The sequence below is a fragment of the Syngnathoides biaculeatus genome, chromosome 2 (assembly GCF_019802595.1).
Source record: "Syngnathoides biaculeatus isolate LvHL_M chromosome 2, ASM1980259v1, whole genome shotgun sequence".
NCBI classification, from domain to species: Eukaryota; Metazoa; Chordata; class Actinopteri; order Syngnathiformes; family Syngnathidae; genus Syngnathoides; species Syngnathoides biaculeatus.
This window is the reverse complement of record NC_084641.1, coordinates 33,800,521-33,828,122: the sequence shown is the minus strand read 5'-3', so window position 1 is coordinate 33,828,122 and position 27,602 is coordinate 33,800,521. Positions and strand designations below refer to the sequence as shown.

Genomic DNA, 27,602 nt, shown 5'->3' with positions numbered 1-27,602 from the left:
ACTAGGAAGCAGAAGTAGGCCGAGCAGCATCTCGTTGTTAGAGACCGTGTCCGTGTTAAAAAAAAAAAAAAAAAAAAAAAAAAAGACACCATGCTTTAGTTCACTGCGCTGGATTGATTTTCATGTGCCCTGAGACTGTGCGACAAGTGCGCAATTGCGCAGTGGTGCATCTTAGAGGGAACATTGGTCAAAACTACACAAAATAAGCAACGTCTTTCAATATCTATGTATTTCTACTCATAACAAATTTTACGCGCGTGATTTTTCGATCTCAACTGTGCGGATTTGCGAGTGCTATGGCGGGCGGGCGGACACACACCCATCAAATCACAGTGACTGCCAAAGAAAATTTTCTACCATTGAGAAGGAAACTCTGAGTCTTTTATTGGCTTGGCAGCATTTTGGAGTGTACTTACTGTAGGTACCACAACATTTCCGATTGAGGTCTTTCTTCTTTTGCTTTCGACTTATCCCGTTAGGGGTCACCACAGCATATCAACTTTTTCCATCTTAGCCTATCTCCTGCATCTTCCTCTCTAACCCCAACTGCCCTCATGTCTTCCCTCACAACATCCATCAACCTTCTCTTTGGTCTTCCTTTCGCTCTTTTGCCTGGCAGCTACATCCTCGGCACCCTTCTTCCAATATACTCACTCTCTCGCAAAACCAATGAAATCTGCTGTCTCAAACCTTGTCTCCAAAACATCCAACTTTGGCTGTCCCTCTTTCAAATCCTATCCAACCTGCTCACACCAAGCGAGAACCTCAGCATCTTCATTTCTGCCACTTCCAGTTCTGCTTCCTGTTGTCTCCTCAGTGCCACCACCTCTAATCCGTACATCGTGGCCGGCCTCACCACTGTTTTGTAAACTTTGCCCTTCATCCTAGCGGAGACTCTTCTGTCACATAGAACACCAGACACCTTCCGCCAACTGTTCCACCCGGCTTGGACCCGTTTCTTGACTTCCTTAACGCAATCTCCATTGCTCTGTATTGTTGACCCCAAATATTTGAAGTCGTCCACCTTTGCTATCTCTTCTCCCTGGAGCTTCAGTCCTCCCCCTCCATCCCTCTCATTCACACACATATTCTGTTTTACTTCAGCTAATCTTCATTCCTCTCCTTTCCAGTGCATGTATCCATCTTTCTAATTGTTCCTGTTATATGTATTTTTCATTACAATATCTATTTTAGAATGCTTATAGGGATGACACCCGGGCTTTAAGGGGGAGAGTGTTATGTGTTTGTGCATTTTTATTCTTTATCCTCTTTATTTTCCTTTAATACTTTTCTGAATTATTATGAGTTATTATGATGAGGATCTTTTGCGATGCAGAATTCTGGAATGTTCTGAGGAGTGCCTATATAAGGACGAGAATGACCGTCAACGGAGCTTCTTATCACCGCTGCTTTGGACAAGTACACGCCACACTGCATTCTGCCTTTCGTCTTTGGACATTTCTGGAACATTTGTTGACTTTGAAAATTCGCTGGAAAGAACACTTGCCTGGTTGTTCAACTTTGGTGACTATTTGTAGCTTAGATCAACGACTCGGTCTTTGAACTTCTATTTTGTGTTAGTTGTTTTATAATTTTTGAATTGTATTGTTCTGTGTGTGATTAAATTGTCTTAAACGCAACACAACTGCCTTGTCATATTTTGCTGGTTTGCGCAAAGGGGATTTTAGTCTAAATTCACATGTAACACAACATTCAGTCATTCAACAGTGTATTTTTTCCAAAAATATCACCTCACGGGGGTGTGTTCCGTTCAGAAACTCTGAGAATTTTCAATTTTCAAAGATGGATGCCCCGAGTGTAAACAGAGAGTAGAAGGTCCCGTAATTTGTCACACGAAATTGACCATATACATACTACTGATGTATATATATGGCAATGTTCCCGCAGTGCAAAATACCTTTTTTATTATGTGAACCACAATGCAGCGCTTGCTAACACTAGCCTGGTGACTTCGTGGTAGACATTTTCATTCATGTTTTCGAAACTCATTTATGTGGAGAATGTTTAGACGTAAAGGAGGGGAGTGAATTACGTCAAGACTAGGGATGCACATTCTGAATGTCATTTTCACTTATTATTTAACAACGACCACAGCATTTCTGTTATCTGTGCATAACAGAATTCATTGCTGCGATTAGATCGCTATTTCTACTTAGTTAAAATCCTATATTATGTCATCACATCATAGTAATATAATGAGAAATGATGCATACATAATCAGCACCTGCAAATCTTAAGACCATGGTCCTGAAAAGGGTGGCGTGCCCTCTCCACGCCGGGGATGAGATCCTGCCCCAAGTGGAGGGGTTCAAGTATCTTGGGGTCTTGTTCACGAGAGAAGGGAAGAATGGAGCGGGAGATCGACAGGTGGATTGTTGCTGCATCTGCAATGATGGAGACTTTGTATCAGTTCTTCGTGGTGAAGAGGGAGCTAAGTCGAAAGGCGAAGCTCTCAATTTACCAGTTGATATACATTCCTACCCTCACCTCTGTTCACGAGCTGTGGGTCGTGACCAAAAGAACAAGATCCCAGATACAAGCAGCCAAAATGAGTTTCCTCTGCAGGGTGTCTGGGCTCTCCTTTAGAGACTCGGTGAGAAGCTCGGTCATCCGGGAGGGGCTCAGTGTCGAGCCGCTGTGTCATGAGCAAGACTTGGCCAATGCTAAGAAGGGTGTGGCCATGCCACTGCTCTGGGCGGTGCTGTATGTCTTTTGGATCGCACCTAACCTAGCATTTCTGTGCCTCTGCCTTGTCGGACTGCTACACCGCGTATGACCCAGTTTCCGAAATAAACTACATTGAACATTATGCATCTGCCTCAAAGTCCTGCATTTTGGGTCTGCCCCCATTCAGGAGATTTGTGACAAAACAAACCAGTTCATTGAGTTTGCACTGGGTCTCCAAGTGCGGACACTGCTTTTGAAATAAAACCCACTGGACATTATGCCTTTGCCTCGGAGTCCTGCATTTGGGTCCTCCCCCATACTGATGGCTTATGACAGAAGGAACTAGCAAGAACAGAACTCAGCGGGAAAGGTGAGGCATCGCTGGGCACGTTGCCGAGGACACCGCCGGCCTAAGGACCAAGCATCTCCTATTCGCGTGGGCTCCGTTATATCGTCCTCTCCTGCTTGGTCACCCGCATCGCCCATGCGTCACAACTACGTGCCAACCATGACCCGTTCACCACCACATGTCCTTTTGGACTCAGATTTTTCGGATTAGAGGAAGACCTAAATTTATATGACCGGCTGCCTGATTCCGACTCGGACAATGAATGTGAATTTTCCCTCCTGGTGATGTGTCTCGAGGAGTTCATTTTACGGTCCCGTATCTCCAGCAGCCGAGTGCCTTCGCCCTGTGAGTCCAACTCCTCTTCCTCTAATCCTTTTTGGGGAACTAGTTTGGCGATCTATCCGGGTCCTTCGCATGGCGGCCAGAGGAGATGCCCAAGTAGAGTGCCCACCATCATTCATCCACGCCTCCCAGGCAACTAAACTTCCAGCACAGAAGGAGGAGGGGTCCGCATTTCCCGAGGTGCAGATAACGAGGTCTTCTATCATGAAATGCGGGCGGAAATAGAGCGAACTTCAGGTCCTCACAGACCAGGTTTAGCGGGAATTAGATTACTGGCCAAGCTATGACATGTCACGGTTTCAATAGACTTGCTGCTGACCCATGCTCACGCCGCGGTAGCAACCGACCCGCTTACGAGCCAGACCCATGTCGCGGTGGCAACACACCCACTACCGAGCCAGGTCCATGTCGCGTTGACGACCAACCCGCTGCCAAGTGCATGCCGCAGTAGCCACAGACTCATTACCGACCCAAGCTCGTGTCGCGGTGGCAACAGATCTCCTGGTGAACCACGCTCACGCCGCAGTAGCAACAGACTCGCTGCCGCGCCACACCCATGTAGCGGTGGCAACGGTCTTTCTGACAAATCACGCTCACGCCACGGTACCAACCCGTTTCCGAACCTAGCTCACGTCGCTTCTGGCAACAGACCCGCTGCCGTGTCACACCCACGTCGCGGTGGCAACAGACTTCCGGACGAGTGTCAAAGTAAAATAGCGGACTTGACGAACGAAGACAAGCCTGCCATAGCGCCTCCAGTGTTTGTTTTGCAAAAAAGCAGAACTCAGAAGCAATCTGCAGAGAGCTTAAAGGGGTACTGTCATGGAGCTTCCGTGTTCTATAGTAGGTGGGCGGACGAGCCGCCACCAAAGCCATGCCTCATGGACGAGCATGGCTTCGGCTGGGCTGGCTCACACATACTGTCTGGGAGTCTGTTGTTAATTAGAAGTGATCCGCATATTATCTAAATATGGCTCAAAACGAAAGGGTAATATTGCTGCGGTCACTTCACTCGGTTGTGAGATGTTCTCTTCCTCGAAAAGCGCTTCCATGTCTGAAGGGGTGTGTCCTATACTAGGGGCCACAGCGTGTTTTCAATGGCGAATGTCCGGGGTGACGTCGCGGGCAGTAGATGCAGCCAATATGGTGACCACTTGGATGTTGAATGACACTGGCATGGATGACGCGCTCTCCGCTCATATTTATTTTTTCGTGTAGACGTTGAAGTGAATAATGTTATATGTATTTTTCATTTAAATACCTATTTTAAAAGTGTTTATAGGGATGACACTTGGGCTTTAAGTACAGGGGATGGAGAGGATTCAGATAAAGATGAGAAAAACAACTTTCCTCCAGTGAAAAGGGAGAGGATTTTATCATTCCCGTTGGTCCATTCTGTTCCCAAGAACAATGTATTCATGCCACCCAGTTTCTGCCATTTTCCCAGCGGGAACTCTGACTCTGAGCCAGACGAGAAGCCAGTCGGGTTCCGGCTAATGCCGTCGACTCTCATTCATGGGCAACCGTCTAGTTCAGGTGTGCCAAGTTAGAAACCGAAAGAGCAACAACGCAGCATTCTGCGGGCTGCGGTTCTTCAGGTGCCACCCTCTAAATCCCACGCTCCTGTTCAGGTGGCGACGGCAACGACTCCGCTGCCTACCACTCCTGTACAGGTGGAGGCGACGACTCCACGGCTGCCTCCCACTCCTGTCCCGGCAGTGGCAACAGGTTTGCGGCCGCCTCACATTCCTCTCCAGGCGGGGAAAGCTCGTCGGCCGTCTCACCTTCCTGTCACGGCGGTGGTGAAGGGTCGTCGGCCATCTCACGTTCCTGGCTCAGCAACGGCGAAGGCTCAGCAGCCGCCTCACGTTCCCACCCCGGCAATGACGACATCATGGTCCCCTTCGTTTCGGTGCCGGTGTCTGAGCGCTCCCGGTGCTACTGTGAGTAATGCGCATGCAGGTTTCATACTCAGTCGGACCCAAAAAATTTAAGGGCTTTTTAGGGCCATTCTTAGAGGCTGACACGAAAAATTTAGGGCTGAAACAGAAAAAATTTAGGGCCGACACGAAAAATTTAGGGCCATTGTGGGAAATCAAGAGTAAGGAAAAAAGACTCACCCAATGGTGCCATCAACCGTTCTTGGTTCATCAAATGTTCCAGTACATCAGTACCTGTGAGAGTGATCACCTGTCGCCCCTTGTGGTAGTTCTCATTGATATGACCATTGTCAACGTCTTCACATAACAGTATACAGAAAAACTGATTCTAACTACAATTGCAACTATATACACAAATGTCTTCTACTGATGTCTGTTTCAGCACCCCTACTCTAGCTCCTTGAGCCTACCCAGTGCCTCCTCTATTTGCTGCTGCAGAGGTGCCCAAGAGGCTCTCTCGTCCTTTGCTCTGCTTCTGAGTGCATTGGCCTCAGTGATAAACCTCAGATTCCTCTTTTCTTCTGCCTGCTCACACAGCCTGTTAGCCTTCTCAATAAGCATAGATATGTCAGTCTCTATTCTGGCTTTTTTGGCTTTGAGGCAGTAGAGATGAAATGTGGGCAGCGATGCCAAATGTAGCCAGGTACGAAGTCTTCCTTTCCCCACAGTGGTAGTTTCTAGCAATGGGAACATGACTGCAAAAACTTTTGAATTATTTTCACAAGATTTGTAACTGTAATGGCAGCAGATCAATTTTAAAGTCCACACGATCTCTGCCTTTAACAAGTCCGCCTTCGTGTATTGAACCACGTTCATAAACCCTGACTTCCGGCTGGTTGAAGTCGATGACTGGACAAGTGTAGGTGCGCATGCACTGCTAGTACCACTGCCTGAAGTTCATTCATCACTATCTTGATATTTTAGAAACAGATTGATACCAACGGAAGATGAGAGAGTCTTCGCCAAATCAGCGTGTCTCCTGTTTTTCCGGTGCGACTCCAGCGCTTTGACGCCCATCTTTCCTAGCTGGTAGCTCTGCTTGCACTGATGGCAGTAAAACATGTGCCGATCTTTTGCATCTCGACGAACCCAGCTTCCAAACTCGTTACTTTCAACCCAAGCATCTTGAAAAATGCACTTCCCCATGATACAAGTTGGATCAATGAAAGACGTAACGAAGACGAAGTGAAATGCCGACTCACGGAAACGAACAATGGAATATCAACGACAAGATGGCGACTCGTTGTCAACACGGTGACTTCCATTGACAATTTCCGGCTGTTTTAGGCGCCAGACGGATCGCTATTTTTTTTAAAGAAAAGATCTTTTTTTTTCGGGAGAATTTTGGCGGTAGAGGTCCTCCCTTTGATTTTTTATAATTTAAGGCCTTTTTAGGGGCTTGACAGGTTTTCGCGGATTTTAAGGACTTTTAGGAGCCCCTAAATGCACCTTCGAAAATTTAGGGGTTTTTAGGGACTTTTAGGGACGCATGCGAACCCTGGCATGGGCGTATATTAATGCACATGCGCATATATTTTGCAAACCTCCACCCATTCTGAAACTGTCCCATTCATGCTTCAACATGTGCCTTTTGACAACTTGTCGCCGAGTGTTCATGTTCTCTATGGACGTCTCAGAAACACGAACACAGCGAACGTAAATATATGTGTATATCTTTTGTTATCAACTTTTGTTTTGAGGTTACGTTAGGGTTAGGTTATAACATATGTTAGCTCCCTCTATATAGAAGAAGGGGAACTATGAGACCGGGAGATTTCCCAGTAAGCGTCTACTGTGTACCAAGAGTTCCCATGTTAGTAACGCATGCGCATTCATCACAAGGAGACTTTTCAGCACGGGGGAGCGCTCAGACCGTCACACCGGCGGCGAAAGGTATTCGGCTGTCTCACATTCCTGTCTCGATGTTGACCGGCCGGCCCCCACTCCAGCTTCGATGGCGACCCGTCCCCGGGCGCCTCACCCTCCTGTCTCGGCAGCGACAGGTATTTTTCCGTCTCACGTTCCTGACTTGACAGCGACACACCCCTGTCTCGACGGCGACCAGTCCACAGCTGTCTGATGACCACGCTTCAAGGGTGACCCATTCCCGGCTGTCTGAGGACCACGCCACAGTGGTAACCCATACTCAGCTGCCCCCGAAACAAGCCTCAGCAGTAACCGACCTCAGCTACTTCATGACCTAGCCTTGGTGGCTATCGATCCATGGCTGCCTCACGACCGAGACTCGGCGGGGACCGATCCCCGGCCACCTCACAACCACGTCCTGGGATGTCTTCATCCGGAGCCATCGCCTTCTCCCATCTGGTTCCTGCTTTGCCTTTGGGTTCCTCCTCGAGGACGGCTGCCCAAATCACCCCGCTTTGCTTTGGGTGGCCTGGACAGCCACCAGACAGACTGGGTTGGGGGGAAAATGGATGGATTTAATTAATGTTGCATGTTTTTGGGACATGGGAAGAAACCGGAGTGCCCGGAGAAAAGCCATGCAGGAACAAGGAGAACATGCAAACTCCATAGAGGCGGAGCTGGGATTGAACCTGGGACCTCAGAACTGTGAGGCCAATGCTTTACAGCTGATCCACCGTGCCGCCCCTATTAGGGCAAAAAAATAATAATAATAATTGACTACCACAAACAAAATAACTATACCTACAAAATCTACATTTAAATGTATTATATTGTCCATCCATCCATTTTCATAATCGCTTATCCCCACAAGAGTTGCAGGCGGTTTTCCGGGCTAAGTTTGGGTGAAAGGCAGACTACACCCTCAACTGGTCGCCAGTCATTCACAAGGCACATATGGACACCATCACTTAGCAAAAACTGAAAACACGCTGCCCACACCAAAGTTAGGCGTGTACTACTACACAATCAGTGGCTCACTATATTGTCTGATATAATGATTTATATTAACATTGGTCTTACTACCTCATTTTGTAATGATCAATTGAATGCTTTTAAAGTGATTGATTTTTGCACATTGCTTCAACTTCACATCCATCTGTTCTTTAGTCTCAATCCATTATTTTAATGTGCAGGATTTTTGAATTGTGGTTCTGCATTTGAGACAAACTATGGATGACAGGTGCACTGTCAGGAACACCCAAATGGATTCCCAAAACAGGTAAATACAAATGAGTAGACAACACACAGTAGCCGCACTATGAAATAATCCTGCACTTTCTTAAAATGCAAAGTGTTGGATGCCAGCCAACCACAGGACACATAAATAAACAATAATTCATTCTCATTCATACTTGGAAACAATTTAGTCTTCAATTAATCTACCATGGATGTGTTTGGAATCTGAGAGGAAAACGATCCCAATATTCATCCATCCATCAATTCATTTACTTAGCCGCTTATCTTCACAAGGGTCGCAGGAGAGCTGGAGCCTATCACAGCTATCAACAGGCAGGAGGCAGGGTACACCCAGAACTGGTTGCCAGCCAATCGCAGGGCACATAGAGACAAACAGCCGCACTCACAATCACACAACGATTTAGTGTCCAATTAATGTTGCATGTTTTTGGGATGTGGGAGGAAACCGCAGTGCTCGGACATTTCACTTTTGCTACTTTTATTATTGATTAATAACCTGTCGTGATGTTACAGTCCTCAGGTATAACCAGGTTTGCCATGGTGCTGCATGCAGTTGCACTGATGTAGTTAGTAGCATAATCGTGTGTTCTCTAGAACAAAAGGCACCAGGAAAAGTGTCCTTTGTGGGGATCCAAACACATCCCAGTCTTGGTGTCATCATAGACTGGAGGGGGGAAACGTTAACATTACAGCTACATTGTACTACCCTCAGTTGTTTTTTCATCACAAAAAAACAAGCCATCTTTACTCAGAAGAGACATCTTTGGAAAAAATACTACACTGAATGTTGAATTGAGCAACATAAGTTGAACCAGACAACATGTGTCAAATGCTCAAACAGACTCTGAATGTATTAATTACAACTACTGTAAATACATTGAATGTTTAACACTGGATGTTGACTTTGCAGCTGAAAATGTTTTTTTTTTTAATGAAAAGTACACCCCAAAATACTTTGATGGTAATAAAATTCTGCATTAGTAATTCAGATTCAAAATCTGAGGGCACAGATATATTTCCAAAGACGTGTCAGAAGTACCTGCACCTTTACCTTGTCTTCCCAAAATAAACTGTGTTGTCAAGTGCAGTATACCTACCTACCCACAGAAGGTGACTAACCGCAGCATAAGCTGTAAATGCTCTCCACAGCAGCACAGAATACGAACTGAAATCAAATGTCTGTTTCAGAGGACAGAGCAATACAGAACAAAACAATAGATGACCACATATGATACTATCATGAGGAGCCAGTTTCCAATATCCACACTTGACTCATGAACTAACTCGGTGCCTTTTACGTGAAGGAGATTAATTGTGAAAATCTGAAATTCGAAAATACCTGTTATTTTCAAAATCATCAAAAGGAACACATGGACATCCTTCTAGAGTAAGTAAGTTTCTTTCAGCTTGTCCCTTTCGGGGTCGCCACAGCATGTCATCTCAGATGAACGCACATATGTTTGGCACAATTTTTTTACACCGGATGCCCTTCCTGACGCAACCCTTCTCAGGGAGTGGAGGCCCCAGTGGGATACGAACCCACAACCCCTGGTTTACCAAACCAGTGCTCTGACCACTGAGCTACATCTGATTCAATTTGCTTTTAAAATTGTGTTTCGGCAAAGCACTTGGACAAAATAATTACAACGCACCTTTTAATCATTTCTTTTTCTTCAATCGTTTCTCTCGATCTTTCTGTTTCTGCACATGTGTGACTTGCCTGCGCACAAAAGCTTAAGCTCTGTAAGTGTGGAAGATTTTGAAGGTGTAATTCAGAGGAAATGTATTTTATTTATCCATCATACAAATGTAGCTAAAATTTCATAAAAAAATATTTTAAAAATTCTCAACACAACAGAAATTAAATAAATTTGTGTCAAAGTCAATCTCAAGATTTTGTTCAAAATGTCACTTAGATTCAGCAAGTTCCGGCACTCCCCAGAATAAGACGTCACGTCACAACAAAATTTAGCTAGAGAGTGAAAAAGCTAGCAAAGATGGTGAGGAGGTGTGTTGTATATGGCTGTTCTGCATCAAACGCTGACGGGGTCAGTTTACATGCATGGCCAAAAGATGAACATATAGGCAGGTTATGGACCAGGTTTGTGAAGACAAAGCGGGCGAATTGGACTTACAAATCAAAATGGACAGTAATATGTTCCAAGCATTTCACGGATGACTGCTTTGAAAACCCGGTACAGCGTTCACTTGGGTTCGGTTGCAAGTAAGTACGTACGTGTTCAATTGTTTAATATTGACAAGTATCTACCTCGTTTTAAATGTAAGTACAATACCGATACAGATATATATGTCAGCTAATATCCTTTTCCAGGTGATGTTTAAGTGGTGATGACATTTGGACACTGTATAAAGTTAGTGTACTGTTGATGCTGAGGTCTTCCTGAAATTCGACAACGGCAGTGTGTGCTCTCAAGTGTTAAGTGCATTATTTAAAATACGGGCTAAATCTTTAAACGCAGAACTATACCAAAGGTTTCGATTTTTGTTTTACGCTGACTCAGTCGGTAGTACAACAACAAACGACTCACTGTTGTGTGCAAGCACCATCTGTCACGAACGAGGCTCGAGGGCGGACCCAAATGCACGACTCCAGAGGTAAGCAAGTAGTGTACAGAAGGCCTTTATTCGGTCCGTGGTCAATGATCAGCGAGTCAGTCAGGAAAAGCAGCAGTATCAGAAGAGGCAGGCTTACTAGGATGGTCAGGGAACAGGCGAGGGTCGGTACACGGTAGGTCATGTATACGGGAGTGCGGGAACTAGTTGTCCCCCGTGTCCTATAAGTACCGGGTGGAATCAGCCGAAAAGGGGTGCAGGTGTGTGCCGACTAATTGGCTGACCACGCCCAGCCTAAGGAGGATGCCAGGGGCATGACATCATCAGATGTTTAAACATGTTTGCATTATATTATTTCATCAACAAGGTGTTCGTAGCTTTCTTGAGGCACCTACCAGTCTATGTTTTGGCTGCAAAGTTCCACGTCAACTTCGTCAGGTCTCGCCGAATCCCGTCCTTGTGTCGCATTCGACGCTCTGACCGTCACACCGGTTCGAACATATATGGTTGAATTACACCCGCATGGGATGTTTTTCTATGTTCTAGTTATTTACCTGCGGCAGTCTATGTGTAGACGCTCATTGTGTTCCATGTCCTCGGAGTTCAATAAACACTCATTGCTTCGGAAACCCTTGTAATCTCAGGCACAAGAAGCCAGTAGCATTTACACATTCCATAAAAAACTTCTTCATCACTGCTGTCTATCTCCTCTAGATCCCACTCGCACCGTGTATGATGGTCTATTGTGTAGGAAGCCATTGTTTACTTGGGTTGTCTAGGCGTGACGTCACACGGAAGCAGCTACAACAGAGCCTCAGTTTGAAACAGACATGGGAGGCATTCAGATTACAAAGAAAATGTGCACTTTGGCACTAATTTATTTTATTTATGTTGTGTTGAGAATTTTTTTAATTTTTTTTAAATGAAATTTTAGCTGCATTTGCATGATAGACAAATAAAATACATTTCCTCTGGATTAGACCGTTAAGATCCCCTAACTCAACTGCACCAAAATCCATAAAGATAAACTACAATAGGGATTGTCAGATTGCAATCGCATTAGTGCTGAAATACAGCACAATGTCAAATACAGACAAAGTACAGTTCATTCACGGGCATTACGGTTGGAATCACAGATACTGGTTACCTTACGTTCCTTTCTCAAACACACAAAAAAAAAAGAGCCAGAAATACTGTAATATCGCAGATAATAATGAGTGCACTGCAATACTGCAGGCAGTGCAATTAAAACTACAGAACGCATTTTTTTTCCTTGAGCAATTCCTTTGCTTGTCATTTAGTGAGGCAATTGCCATTTAGTGAAGATAAAGTGCCGGAGTAAACGAGCACATATTTTCTAGAGTCCATTATGTCACACTGACTGACAGAGTGTTGATTCTGCCTTCATTCAAAGAACCTCCAATTCAATATATTGGCCGCCTGAACGTTGCTTAATGGACTCTTGAAAGGAACTATTCCTGAAAGCACTGACCTCCTTTGTTGCCCCTCTTTAACACTCTTCGGAACATATGGAGCTTTGCTTTCTGAACCTTTAACACGCACCTCAGAGCACCCAGCCCGCTTAAGCGATTTACTTGGCAGGGCTTAACTGTGGCTTCTGTAATTACCGCAAATTGAAACAGACCTGCAGATGAGCTGGCTTCTCAAACAATTTGCCTGGAGGCCTGCGCACAATCTGGATGACACAAGAGGCGGTCCTGGAGCGAATGGTGCCCTGTCGATTGGACCTCCCTTTTTATGTTTTTTTTTTTTTTTGTCCCGTTCAGCTGTTAGGTCAAGCAGAAAGGAAATTTTGTATCCCTTTTATGCCAGAATATTTTACCGTGTCACCGTGGACTTCTTAAGATGCCACTGTTGTCTCTTTGTGGATATTTATTGAGAATTCCCGTCATTCTGTCATACAGACCGATGTTTCTAAAACCTAGCGGAGATTTCGGTTTACAGCATTTTCAAAACCGCATTTCGAAAGGTACCTGCAATATACGCCACCTGTCAATTGCAGACCCCTGGTCGATCTGGGTGGGTCGATAATATATGTAGCGAGCGTGTTAGCACTGGAGCTCAAACAGCTCGACAGCATGTGTGATGTTTCAGTATACACATTTGCAGGTAATGAATATGCATGTGCTCCATCAGTGTAACATTTATTTATAGACCCCCTATTAACAGTAAGCCATCAGCAGGTTCAGGCCACTTTTGCCTACCTTGTGTGGTTTCCTAGGTCCCTTGAAAGTTGATTGTTGTGTAACATTTTATTATGTTTGAGTGTTCAAATGGAAAATCACTTTGGTATTTCTCACGCTTCTTTGAGATCACAAATACTGTAAGTGCAAACTAGATCTGCCCCTTTACAAAAAGATGTCACAAACACTATACCTTGTGTAAGACATATTGACATTGTGTTGTTTTATGTCATTATATTTTAATTAGTAAATTGGTTTGGGCAATGTATGGTTTTTGTTTGTTTCAATTTGCTCATGAATACATTTCATGTTACTTTTCTTGTTCTAGTCCTGACATCATTCCAAGTAACAAATGAAAAATAACATTAAAATGGGATAATCCAATCAGTTCATGAAATACAAAGAGGTTGCAGCAAAACTTCTCATTGACTCTGGCAAGAGTGTTGTGCTTTTTATCAAATAAAAAAAATGGTCCTGATCTGCATAAGGGCCAGGTATGGTTTCATCGAAAATCTGGTTCCACATGTTCCTGAATATCTGGGGGATGTGGGGTTTACTTAGTGACCAAAACATGCATGCGCGCAGAACGTCCCTGACCATGAATTTGATTGCTGCAGATCCAGATTAGGATGCTGAGATGCACCGAAACCCGTTTGAGATGAACTAAATAAAATGTTGGCACGCCTCACCTTTTTCTCTTTTGGGAACTCTTTCTGTCCCGCTTATTCATCACCACGGGGACGCAGCTCGTTAGCTCGGTCCAGTCGGCGTGCAAGCCGCAACTCCAGCCGGTGGAGAAGCGGGAAAAGAGCCACGACTCGCTTTTACCGGGCCGGTGACACGTGCATTTCCTCTGGCCCGGCGTGCACTCGCAGGGCTGCTCCAGCTGGATGTTCTTAACCAGGTGGCGCCCGAACGTGGTTCCTCCGGTCTTCTGGATGTGCAGGAACACCATCACGTCATCTCCCCGGATGTCAAAGTTCACGTGTCTTCTCAGATCCCGCTCCGTGAAGTTCAACCTGAACCCCGTCCTGAAGCCGAAGTCATTGTCCAGCTGCTGCTCGGTACGAACGGATGAGTATTGTTCGAAGACGCCGCTCTCTTCGCGGAGGAAGTAGCAGGTGTTTCTCTCCGGGGGGCACACGTACTGGTAGGCGACCATGAAGCACAGCACGGCCGCGATGGGAACGAAAATGAGTCTACTGAACTTCTCCTCCATTGTGGAACAGTCACTCCGCGGACACAAGCGAGACGCAATCCTCCCGCCGCGCGGCTGGCATCCTGCGGCTTGGCTTGGGTTTGGTCTTGGCAGGGCGCTCCGGTTAGGAGAAGTCCCGACTGCAGCTGACCGATGCCGCCAGTCGGGCTTCGCTTGCCAAACTTGACGCCGTCAGGCCGTGAACAAAATGCGCGCACATGGCGCTCTCTTTTTTTCTCTCTGCGTCAGTCAGGCGAAGTTGCAAGCACATCGCATGTGCTCTCCTAGCCGAGGGGCGTTCCTGGGACGGCGCTCGCCAGTCCTGACAAAAATCCACTACTGTACGAACTGTGCACAGTGTATTTATACTGCAGTGCCGCTGACTGAAACTCAGTGACTATGGAAAGCGGAACTGGATCAACACAAGCTTCCGCTAAAAATAATCGCAAAGCTAAATCTACACTGATAATAATAAACTGATTATTTTTTTTCATTTAAGAGTCAGGATATTTCTGTCTCAGTAAATTTTCACGTAATCTGTGAAAAATACAGAATTAAACGTGCACTTGTTTTGTAGATTACAGTTGTCCTGAAACAGTGTGTGAAAACATGATTCTAAATGGGCCTATTATTCACAATTCCAATTCGCACTCAAATGCCCCCTGGAGAAAAAAAAACATTCTCCACTCTTGTCTTCCCTTTGATGAGCAGTTTGCGTATCAAATATAGTAAAGTTGTAAATCAGGCTTTTGCACAAGTTTTGTTGATTGTTTTTCTTAATTGTTAAAAAAAAATCTAATCACAAAAAGGTTTACATAGTAGTTATTATGGTCTGAAGTTGTGTCTTTCAACACATATTACATCCAACTCTTACACTAATACCTTTATCACCATCTGGTGTCAAATGTTTGACACCAAGTAGCACTTAAATAATACACATCTGTTCAGGTACAATTGGAATGATTAAAATAGAGTAACAATGAAACAATAAAAGGGGTTTCATTACGTAAAAAATAAATGTATTATTTTTGTGAACATTAGCACTATACTAAAATAACATTAAAAAGTCTCAAATGATTCAGATGGAAATGTATAGCACATTGTAGGTTAAAAGAAATTGCACTTAAATTACATTTTTAAAACAAATAATTCAAGATTAAATGCAAATTTGTTGCACTTAAGACAACTGAACTGTACTTATAAGTGCACTGTACACTGTGTGTAATGTAAGTGTACTGGTACAATAAAAATTTCATTTCTGTAAAAAATAAAACCTTTACTGTACTTGATTAAAAAAAGTTAAACTGTATGCAACACCACAACCTTCACGCCAATATGTTTTATTCAAGTCCTTTTTCAATACCGTAAAACTCACAAGACACATTGAGAGTCACTGATTTAGTGAAAGAGACAAAAAGTGAACTACATGACAAAGGCGAAATTGCATCATCAGGCCATTTACTCTGACCAATTCATCTATTTTGGTTGAGTTCATTAATTTTTTTTGTTTGTTTACACCATATTTTAAAAAAAAAAATTCAAATGTGATGGAGTGTTTCACTGAAACCAATATAGTCCTGCTACGAATGTTATCAGAACAAGACTAACATTTTTCTTTTTAAAATTAATTAATTAAATTGAAAATTTAGCATTGCAGCTAATAGCGCTAATGTGAGCAAAAAATCATTAGCAGTTATTTGAACAGGGTTAGGTCAATTTACTGTAATTACGGTGCCGTGAAAAAGTATTCGCCCATTTCCTAACCCTAACCCTTTTTGGGGGGGTGTCTATCAATCACAAAGATTTGAAATCATCAAACCAATTTTAATATCACTCAGAGACAGCCCAAGGAAATACAAAATGCAGTTTTCAAATGGCAATTCAATTTATTGAGGCACAAAAAATATCCAAACCTTCGGATGCTCTGTAAAAAAGTAATTGCCTCCGTAACCTAATAGCGGGTTGCGCCACCTTTGGCAGCAATAACCAAAATAAAGTGTTTGGGATGCTTGGTGTCACATTGCTCTGGAGGAATTTTGTCCCACTCTACTTTGCTGTATTGTTTCAACTCCACCATCCCAATTGGTTATAAAATCAGACTTTGTCTTGGCCACTCCAAAATATTATTATTATTATTATTATTATTATTATTATTATTATTATTATTATTAGCAATTCAGAGTTGACTTGCTGGTGTGATTTGGATCATTGTCTTGCTGTATGATCCAAGAGCACTTGAGTTTGAGGGCACGAATTGATGGCCGGACGTGTGCCTTTAGGATTTGCTAGTACACGGCAGAATTCATTGTTCCATCAATCACAGCAAGTTGTCCTGGTCCTGAAGTAGCAAAGCAGCCCCAGTCTGTCATACTGCCACCACCATGCTTCACTGTTGGCATGATGTTCTTTTTATCAAACGCTGTGCCATTTTGACGCCAGATATAAAGGGCGGCACACCTTCCAAACAGCTCAATTTTTGACACGTCAGTCCAGAGGATGTTTCTCCAAAAGTCTTGGGAATCATCAAGATGTTTTTTCCAAATATGGGACGACCCTTTGTATTCTTTACTGATTACAGGGGTTTTCACTAGGGAACACTCCCATGGATGCTATTTTTGGCTAGTGTCTTTCTTATGGTAGAGTCATCAACGTTGAACTTAACTGGGGCCAGCAAGGCTTGCAGGTCTTTAGATGTTGTTCGAGGTCCTCCTGGATGAGTCGTCGTCACACTCTTGAGGGCTGATGGATTTCAATCACTTTTTTTCCTCATTTCTTCTTAAACGTCTTTGTATCGTTGCATGATACATATGGGTTTTTGAGATCTTGTAGCCTACTTCACCTTCTCTGACAGATTCTATTCAAGGGATTTCTTGATTCAACAAGTATGGTGGTCATCAGGTTTGGGTGTGGCCTGTGAAATTGAACTTACCTTTCAAAAATTCTTGATTAGTCACATAGTTGATAAGTGGCTCAGAAAATGGTTGAATTTAAAATGTGTGGTAGATGTGGAAAAAATGACTACTACTAGCATTCAATTAGCAACAAAATAAAATTAATTTGATGGTAAAAGTTTTAATTTGAAAGATTTATTTTAATTTGCCTGAGCATATGTGACTGGGTTTGGTCAAAGACCAAAACATATGATATGACATAAAATATCTCATTGAAATGGAACTGCTGATGCTTGAGCAGGAAGAATCAAATTATATTATGGTTTATTAACAGGGTTTTTTTTTTTGTGAAAACATGAAAAACAAAATGAAATTTGTGTTCTTAAAAAATGTTGCTATCTAAATAATCTCCCAATTCTGTCATGACTTTTATATATTTTCCATCCAACCATCCATTTTCTTTGCCGCTTATCCTCATGAGGGTTGCGGGGAGTGCTGGAGCCTATCCTAGCTGTCAATGGGCAGGAGGCAGGGTACACCCTGAACTGGTTGATAGCCAACCGCAGGGCTATTACAGACAGACAGCCGCACTCACAATCACACCTCAGGGCAATTTCAAGTGTCCAATTAATCTTGCATGTTTTTGGGATGTGGGAGGAAATCAGAGTGCCCGAAGAAAAAACACGCAGGTACAGGGAGAACATGCTAACTCCACAGAGCTGGGTCCGGGATGGAACCTGGGACCTCAGAACTGTGAGGCTAACGCTTTACCAGCTGATCCCCTGTTCCGCCCTTTTACATATTTTGAATCTGTAAAAGTTCATCATTTATACTTGTTGTTCTTGCTGTTTTTGAACAATATGAACACAAGTTGTTAGTTTTGGACAGATGATTTGTTACCTTTCTCTGCCCATACAGAGAAAGGTAACAAATCATCTGTCCAATTTACTAAGATCCAATTACATTGTCAACCTAATACTGATCACCGCCACTGGTGTCTTTAGAGTTGCATGAGGCACTGGGAGTGTAGTGGTACATGTTGCTGCCTTAGACAACGCTGTTTCGATTCCTGGTTATTCACCCAGCCACTGCCAGTCCCAAGGCCGGACAAATCATGCAGGTGACCTGCTGTGACGATGCCTGATGCGACAAGACGTGTTTGACTGCAGATTGTATTGTCACAATGTTAACTGTAGACCCCGGTAAGAAAAGCTTATTGCCAGGGGCGCAACCAGAAATGTTTCATCTTCTTTATGGAGTTTGCATGTTCCCGCCTCTGCCTGTGTGGGTTTCTATCTGGGTAGACACCGCTAAAACATGCACAGTTGGTTAAATAGAAACTCTGAATGAGTGTGAATGGTTGTGTATATGTGCCGTGTGATTGGCTGGCAACCAGTTCGGGGTGTACACCGCCTCTCGCACAAAGATAGCTGAAATAGGTTCCAGCACACCAATGACCCCAGTGACAATAAGCGGTAGAGAAAATTGATGGATGGATGGATGGATGGATGGATGGATGGATGGATGGATGGATGGATGGATGGATGGATGGATGGATGGATGGATGGAAGTTCTTGATCATAACCATAATGTAGTAGTCACTTTTACTTTGAAGCTCAGATACATTAAAGCATCCCTATTTTCAAGCTCACTTGACTCTACATCTGTGCCTGTCCTATGTCCTGGCTGCCAAGCTGGTGATGCAACACCATCTCTAATCACACACACAGAGAGACACGCAGAGACGCACACACACACAATCTCTCTCATGCACACATACACAGACATGCACGCTCACCCTGTGATTTTGTTTTTCACTAATGGGTAAATACTTCCTTGAAAATACATATTAGTTTCCGGGCTATCCATCCACCCATCCATTTTCTGAGCTGCTTCTCCTCACGGGGGGTCGCGGGAGTGCTAGAGCCTATCCCAGCTTTTATCAGACAGGATGCAGGGTACACCCTGAACTGGTCGCCAGCTAATTGCACGGAACAAGGAGGCAGACAACAGTCACACTCTGTCATGGGCATGGCCTGGCCACTGCTGTAGACGGCGCTTCCCGCGAGGGGCATGGCCAGGCCACTGCCCTGGGCGGGGCCACCTCTGACAGCTGTCACAGCTGTGTTGTATTTTGGGCACTAATGGACCAAGTACTTAAGTGGTAAACGTGTCACCGGCATTTGCCGGTTCGCTGCGCATGCTTCACTGCATTCTGGGATTCTCCCCTACTGTGTGTAAGTTAGTGTAGAGAAATCCTGTGTCACAGCGAGTCTGTGCCCTTTAAGTTTGACCACGTCTTGTCATGTTTCTTACTTTGACTCATAGTCATCGTAACGTGTTTCACGTTTTTTGGATCTTACCTTGCCTAGCATTTTTGTGCCTCTGAATTCTTGGACCGATTAAACTGTGTATGACCTTAGTTGGGTATAAAACCACTCTGAACATTAAGCCTTTGCCCTGGGAGTCCTGCATTTGGGTCCGCCCCGGTGCCACTGGTACATGACATACTCACAATCACACCTCGGGCAATTTAGAGTCTCCAAGTAGGGCATGTTTTTTGGATGTGGGAGGAAACCGGAGTGCCTGGAGAAAACCCATGCAGACATGGGGAGAACATGTAAACTCCACACAGGCAGGGATGGGATTCAAACCCCAGCCCTCAGAACTGTGCGGCCAATGCTCTACAGCAGCCCAATTTCAGGCTAAGATATGTTATTATTTTCTTTTAGGAATATGTGTGGGAATGGGATGTTGCATAGTCATGTTGAATGACCATTTTCATTTTCCTCCCCTGATCCTACCGACCTTTTCACTTCCAACTTTATATATCATTCAGATCATAGAAAACCCATTCTCAGATAGCAGGCTCAGCAGTCAGTCCCATGGACAGTTTCCTACTACTTGAGTCAATAAATACTCCGTGAGTTCTCAAAACCAATGGATCATGAACATGTGACTGAGATGCACTCATCTGCAATATGTATTGTCAGGGCACCAATAATGGATCATCTTTAAGCTTTTACTGGTCTAAAGCTTTCACTTTTTGCACCAGATTCTCCTATCAAAGTTTCAATGTGTATTTTGAGGACCGATAAGTACACTACAATGCACCCATCAAATGTATTAAAGGGGATTTAACCAGAATGCACTTTGCATTCTTTTGCATCCTCTTTCAGCGCACATGCCCCCTGACATTGCTGGACTATGGATTTTATGGTCCACCTCTCTTTGTGTCTGATTAGAGCTCAAAATCTTTCATATGAGCAAAAGCCATTACAGAGTCCATGGAAATAATGTTTTGGAATGTGACATGATGGATCATTTGCTGAAGGTCAAGCCCAAATGGCCTTCTAGACAAGTTTGTTTGTCCTTAAAATCTTGAGTCAGCATTTACGTTATGTGCAGGTGTCTTCCATTCCATTCTGCATATGAATAATCTGCCACAAATAGCCCATTACCCAATGTGAGACAATCAGCATTGTTTTATGCTACAAAAGAGAAGTGGTAATAAGCTGTCTTTAAAGTTTCGATACATACAAATTCCCTCAGATGGAACCCAAATGAAGTAGTGGTTGGTGTTATCTGGTTTACAGATGTGATTAAAGTCTGCACTAATTAGAATTATCAAAGCATAAACATTGTGCCCGTCTTTTCACGACCCTGTTTCCAAAATAAAGAAGGTGTGGAGAGAAGATAGTAAGGGGACTTACATTCAAAGCAGTACTTTCCAGCATGTCTCAAATGTATCATTATTGAGTATTTCAGTTGTTTGCCAGGTGTTCAGCCAGGAGTTGGTTCCCAGGAGGCACTAAGATGCATGACTGTAGTGAAGATATAGATATATAAGAAATACTGACTTGTTCCGCGTGCCACCTGTTATTAGAGAGGAAGTGTTTTATTGATTTAACATTCAATGTGAGTAGTTGTTAACTTTTTGCATGCTTTGGTTACCATCAAAAAATTTGATGCATGAAGAAACACCATACCTTCCTTATTCATGACTAAAGTTAAGATATTTTTTGAAAACTAACTTATTTTCATCCTTCTACAGCCATTAAAATATTGACAATACAGGTTTTGTGAACAAATGACTTGTGTTTAGCTTATGTCCCACAAAGAATGTTCATTATGAAATCTGAACAATTTAATTGTCGACCAGCATCCCAAAACATTATTTAACTTTGATAGACGTAGCAGCACAAGTTCCAAGTAATTTCCCTCCCATTCTTGTTTCCAGAATCATCAGTGTGCTCCATGTGCTTACAAAAGAATTAAGCCACGAATAAGATTCTCATTGGTAATCTGTCATCTAGTAAAATGTGGACATTGATGGCGTCATGGAAGCGACTGCACCTTGCTCTTCATCCGCCAGGCCCTGTAAAGAAATCTCCACGTCTCCTTTGGCTATCGCAAATGTTTCATCCTATAAAATGATGATTCTGCTTCCCGATCCATCTAGTTTCTATAGCTCTTGTCCTCATTTGGTTCTCAGGTGAGCTGGAGCTTATTCTAAGTGACTTTAGGTGACTCCTGGCCTGATGGTCAGTCAGTCATTGGGCATGTATAGAAAAACAACCATTCACATTTGCATTCACACATATGGACAAGCTTTCAATTGCATGGATTGATGGAGGGATGGAGGGATCGAGGGATGGAAGCCAACCCATAACCAGACCTCAATCTTAAGGGGTGCACATAAAATTGATGGGGGACATGATCACTATTATCTTACCAATAGCACCGATTTTTTGTAATCCTTTTCCCTGCTCTATTCCTGAAGCACTTATGTAGTAATCATCATGTGAAAAACAACGGCAAATTTGACCAGCAACAACACCGACCAGTCCTCATACTTTAAGATATCTTTATCCATAAAAAATTTGAGAGTTCAATTATGAGATATAACACCAGCAGTATCTCACAAATAGAAAAACTACCATGGCGGATGGAGTTTAAGGCACCCACAGAGAGACATGGATTTCTAACACTCACACGAGGGCCCAATTCAAACCATCCATTCATCCATCCATCCATCCATTTTCTGAGCCACTTTTCCTCATAAAAGTCACAGGAGTGCTAGAGCCTATCCCAGCTGTAATCGGGCAGTAGGCAGGGTATACCCTGAACTAGGTGCCAGCCAATCGCAGGCCACATGGTGACAGACAACAGTCGCGATCACAATCACGCCTTGGGGCAATTTAGAATTTTCAATTAATGCATTTCTGGGGGGTGTAGGAGGAAATCGGAGTGCTGGGAGAAAAAACCCGCGCAGGCACGGGGAGAACATGCAAACTTCACAGAGGCCAGGGTGGGATATGAAACCCGGTCCTCAGACCTGAGGCCAACACTCTCCAGCTGTGTCACCGTGCCGGCTCAGTTCGAACCTACAAACCCAATTCTAATGAAATTGGGACATTGTGTTAAACATAAATAAAAACTAAATACAATGATTTGTAAATCACATTTGACCTGTATTTAATGAACAGACTACAAAGACATCTATGTTAATACTGATAAACTTCTTCATTCTTAACTTTTAATTTTATGGCTCCAACACTTCAAAAAACATTCAATGGGTGGAAAAAAAAAGTTCAGGAATGCTCATCAAACACCTGTCTGGAACATCTCACAGGTGAACAGGCTAATGGGAACATTTGGCACATGCAGATTTTTATAATGAGAAAAATGCTGGAAGCATGGGGAGAACGTGCCACCTCCACAGAGGAAGCGTTTGAGCCTGAAGTCTAACCACTTGAGTGCAAGGCAGACATATTATGCTACCCCAGGCGCATTTTTTTCTGTAGAAATTTTATACAAAAGCTTACATTCATGGGTGAGACATTAATAATGTCGTAGTTCATTTGAGTAACAAATATGGTCATTTAAGTTTTTACATTAATGTGTCCACTCGGCTACGTCAATGTGCACATGAGATTGTTTTAACACATTTTTTTCCACTCTGAGTTCTCAAACACACACGCACCAGCTGCACCGATGACGTTTTGCATCTACATGAAAACGCACTTTGGCAGGCTGACAAACCAGGACATCGTCAATATTTCCTAAATGCAATTTGAGATTACATGAAAGGTGCAGATACTTTTTTTTAAAAATGCCTGTGTTCATGTTTGCATGTTTCATTTTGTCCTGTATTAAAGATTGCGTGTAAGAGTAGATTACATTATGCACATATAGGTTTAATGTTCCGTGCTTGTCACTGAGCAATTTAAATCTGTGTGAGTGCCATTCAGCCAAATGTACCAGTACGTATTTAATGTGGTACTTGGTATTTAGGTGATTATGGTTTTCTCCAATTGAGATTGTGCACATCAGAAACCTTGTATCGTCCATCCAGAGCTCAATGTATCTCATCCTGTCACTATTCATAATACACTCGACATGTGGATTTTCTTTTCTAAGGATAAGTGAAGCCGTAATGTACAATCTAAGAAGATTGTTTCTCTAAGCCTTCAAAGACCATATCTGAGAGAAAAGCGACGATTCCATTTCAGACAGAGATTTATCTTGGGCTCCAGTACCAGAGCGAGAGGTGTAAGACCAGAGGCCAGGTTATTCTCATATCTTTCCGGCTAAAGCTCTGACAAAAAGCAGCCCTCCTGACATTTAAAACACATGTCTGCAACAGCACCATTGGTTCTGTCATTCTTCACCCCCTCCCTGTTTGGCCTCCAGAGAGAACATCTTAGTAACTCTAAATGTCACATTAAGTGCTTCTCTTGTCCCACACTAAAACAAGATGCTTTCTGAATATAAAGAAGCTTTACTCTGGACGGCTGCCATATCTCGGAGAGTGCGACACTTCTTTTTGAGCTCTGTTTTTCCTTCTGCCCTCCTTCATGTCTGCAACAGAGATGCAGAGAGGATGGCAGACTCTTTGTACATTCCAGGTTGGGAAAGGGTCTCACTAATTTCAACACAATCTTCTCTTAAGAACAGAAGAATGAAGATTTGGATCACCACCAATGTGTCATTGTGACTGTCTGCTTGACCCAACTAAGGTCACCATACCAATGTATTAGAGTCAGCTTTCTGCATAAAGATATACTGTATTAATTTATCATCCAACACAATATTTCCAAGCGACACACTCTAGAATCGAGACCAAGACACAACAAAGACCAAGATTTCCTTTAACGTATTTGCGCACACAATATTGCCACAAGTATTGACTCACCTGCTTTGACTCAGATATTAATTTAATAGATATCCCATTTTTAATACAGACAGTTTAATATAATGTGGCACCCCTTCTGCGGATATAACATCTTCTGGGAAGGTTTTCCACAAGGGTAAGGAGTGTGTTCATGGAACTTTACAAGCATTTGTCCAAAAGCTCATTTGTGAGGTGATACACGGATGCTGGATGAGAAGACCTGGTCTCTGCTCTGATGAATCCAAAACTGTTCTATAGCGTTGAGGTCCAGATTATGCAGGTCAGTCAAGTTCATTCTATATGCTACCCATACACTAACCTAGGGTTAAATTCTTCAGAGCTTTAATTTTGACCATCATAGCTATGCAGATGAAACACAGTTCTATCTAGCAGTGTCTCCGGGTGACTACATTTGTGGTATTGTGTTAATGTGTAAAACAGATAAATAACTGGATAAGACAAAATTTTCTTCAATTATATCACAACAAAACAGAGATTATTGTTTTGGCCAAAAAAAGAAAGGAGCATTGCTGTTCGTAAGTATGTGGACTCACTCCCTTTAAAAACCATAGACCGAATTTGAAACTGACTTCAACACTCATATCATTACATAACAATCACAGAACTGCATCTTCCCATCTGAAGAAGTGAAGGCCTGCATATATCAAGCTGATCAGGAAAAGCTCATCCATGCTTTTATCTCAAGTAGACATGTCTATTGTAATGCTCTTCTGACTAGACTCCCTAAAAATATCATTTAAGAGCTGTATCTCATTCAGAATGTTGCAGCTCAGGTTCTGACCAGAACAAAGAAGTCAGAGCACATTAACTCAAATTCTAAAATCTTTACACTGGCCTCTACTAAGCTTTAGAATAGATTTTAAAATTCTGCTACTGGTCTAAAAATCAGAAAGAAGTCCTTATGGAATACAAACTCAGTTGCGCACTGAGATCGACTGAAACACGTCAAATAGTGGAGCACAGAGTCCATAGCAAACATGGTGAAGCAGCATTTAGCTAATAAGCTGCACATAAATGGAATAAGTTGCCAACAGAAGCGATATCAGGTCTAAGTGTGAATGTTTTTAAGTCCAGGTTAAAAACGGTTTTTCCTCATGCTTTTTAGATTATTTCCATTTTTAAATTATTTCTTGCACTGTGTGCTGTTTTAATTCTTCTTCTTTTTCCTCTGTTTTAAGTGTTTATGAAGTGTTTTTGTTTTTTAAATACTTTTAATAATGTGTGGCTCATTGAGTTACCTTGTGAATTAAATTTGCCTTGCTTTCCTTTGCTCATCACACTCTTTTATCTGTGTCTTTTTTTTACCTTCATTTATGAAATTGATCCACGGTACTGTTATGTTGGGACAGGAAGGGGCAATCTCCAAACTTTTCCCACGGTTGGAAATGTTCAAAATATTAGTCCTTGATCACTAGTGAACAGAGGACTTGCTTGATATATTTCAGCATACCAAATGATTTTGGGTAGTCAAACAGTTTGGAGACTACCCCTTCCTTTTCCACCATGTCTGTGCGCAGGGACTTAAAGCAAGGTGCACAAAGACATAGGTTGGCCTGCACAGAGTTCTGCCCTTCGGCTTGATTTTAAGTGGACACTGAGCCAAACATTAGTGTGTGACCTCCTAAATATGTTCTTGGAAGAATGGGTATAGGTTCCCACAAATTCACTCCTAAACCTGGCTGAAAGCCTTCCCACAAGAGTTGAAGCCATTGCAGCTGCAAAAGGGAGGGAAACATCATTTTAAACCAGCACTCCCTCGACCCTTGTGAGGATAAGCGGCTCAGATAACAGATGGATGGTTTTCCAAAGTGGATCTCACTTAAAAATCAAATGTGAGGCAAGAAACATCAGTGAATACTTATGGCAATATAATGTACCTGCCGTTATCGAGCCTTGGTCACCTCACTAAGTGGGAGGAAAAACATCAACATGCACCTCATTTTTTCTTGACTTATTTAATTTATTTGACATTATTCATACTAGACAGTGAAAATAAACTGTGGGATGACACTTTCTTCCTCCCCTTCCTGCCGCCATGCTTTTCCTTACCACAAGGCTGATTCACCACTTGTGACCCCATGACTGCCTTGTTGAAAATAGACAACAAAGAGCCTCAGATGAAACCCAGCAGGCAGATAAAGGTTTGTGGTGGTGGTGGTGGAAAAGATGCTACCCAGCTTGTCTGGCATTAACTAAATGGAAGCCTTTCTGTCCATTGCTGATTGTTATTCTAGTTATTTGCCAACTACAAAGTATAGGAAATAAATAGTCAGAAGGCAGAGTCTTGAATGTTGATTTTCATTAAGGAATGTACAAAATGTGTCATTGTGGCTTGTAAATGAATGTGGTTATGTGTGTTTCAATTGGACTTATTCTGAATAGACATCAGCAAAGAACCACGAATAAACAGGTGCCTTCTCAACCTGTGTATAAGGATCTCGTCCGACAACTGAACTTCTCTACCTCATTGGGATGCCATGCCTAAATATTGGCTCATTTTAACAACGCACCATTTGAGGAGTCTCTCTCCATTTGCCTCAGGGTACCTTGTTCCTCACTGCGTTTGTAGATAGGAATTAATATCCCTCCATCAGCTCTCACTTAAGGCTGTCTTGAGGACTGCATAGCCAGGAATAGGATGCTTGTTCCAGCAGTGGGACTCTGATGAAGAGTTCAACACAGTTACAATATGTTCCAAGGCTGTACTAACATCATATGATTACCAAAGAACATTTGAATCGTGCATGTTGGGTGCGTGTGAGGCTTTTTCCTGTACATAATCGAAAGGAAATGGAGACATCTACACTAGTTATGAATATAAATCGTTTCTTCATTCGATTTTTTTTTTTTTTGGCCATTACGCTTTGTGCTAATTTAGTCTACACTCTACCGCAGGAGCAGTGAGCCTAGGACAAGCCTTTGTGAGTACTGACCTCTGCTGGTTAAATTTAATTAAACGTGCATCATGTTGTATTTTTTTTAATATCGTTTGCTCGTTTTTCAGACCAAGTATGCTTAATTGGGAATTTAAGTAGATTTTTCATTTCTGCAGGTTGTTTGGAGTAATTTCCCATTACAACAGAAGTGACTCAGAA

At 43.0% G+C, this 27,602-nt stretch overlaps 1 protein-coding gene across 1 annotated transcript in view; it reads right to left on the bottom strand.

Moving 5' to 3' along the window:
- LOC133491032 (heparan-sulfate 6-O-sulfotransferase 3-B-like) overlaps window positions 1-14,820 on the bottom strand; it is a 39,683-nt gene extending 24,863 nt beyond the window's left edge. The window contains exon 1 of the mRNA XM_061801873.1: window positions 13,910-14,820. Coding sequence (XP_061657857.1) covers window positions 13,910-14,439 — 530 coding nt within the window. The 5' untranslated portion in view covers window positions 14,440-14,820. The remainder of the gene's footprint in view (window positions 1-13,909) is intronic.
- Window positions 14,821-27,602: the final 12,782 nt, after the last annotated feature.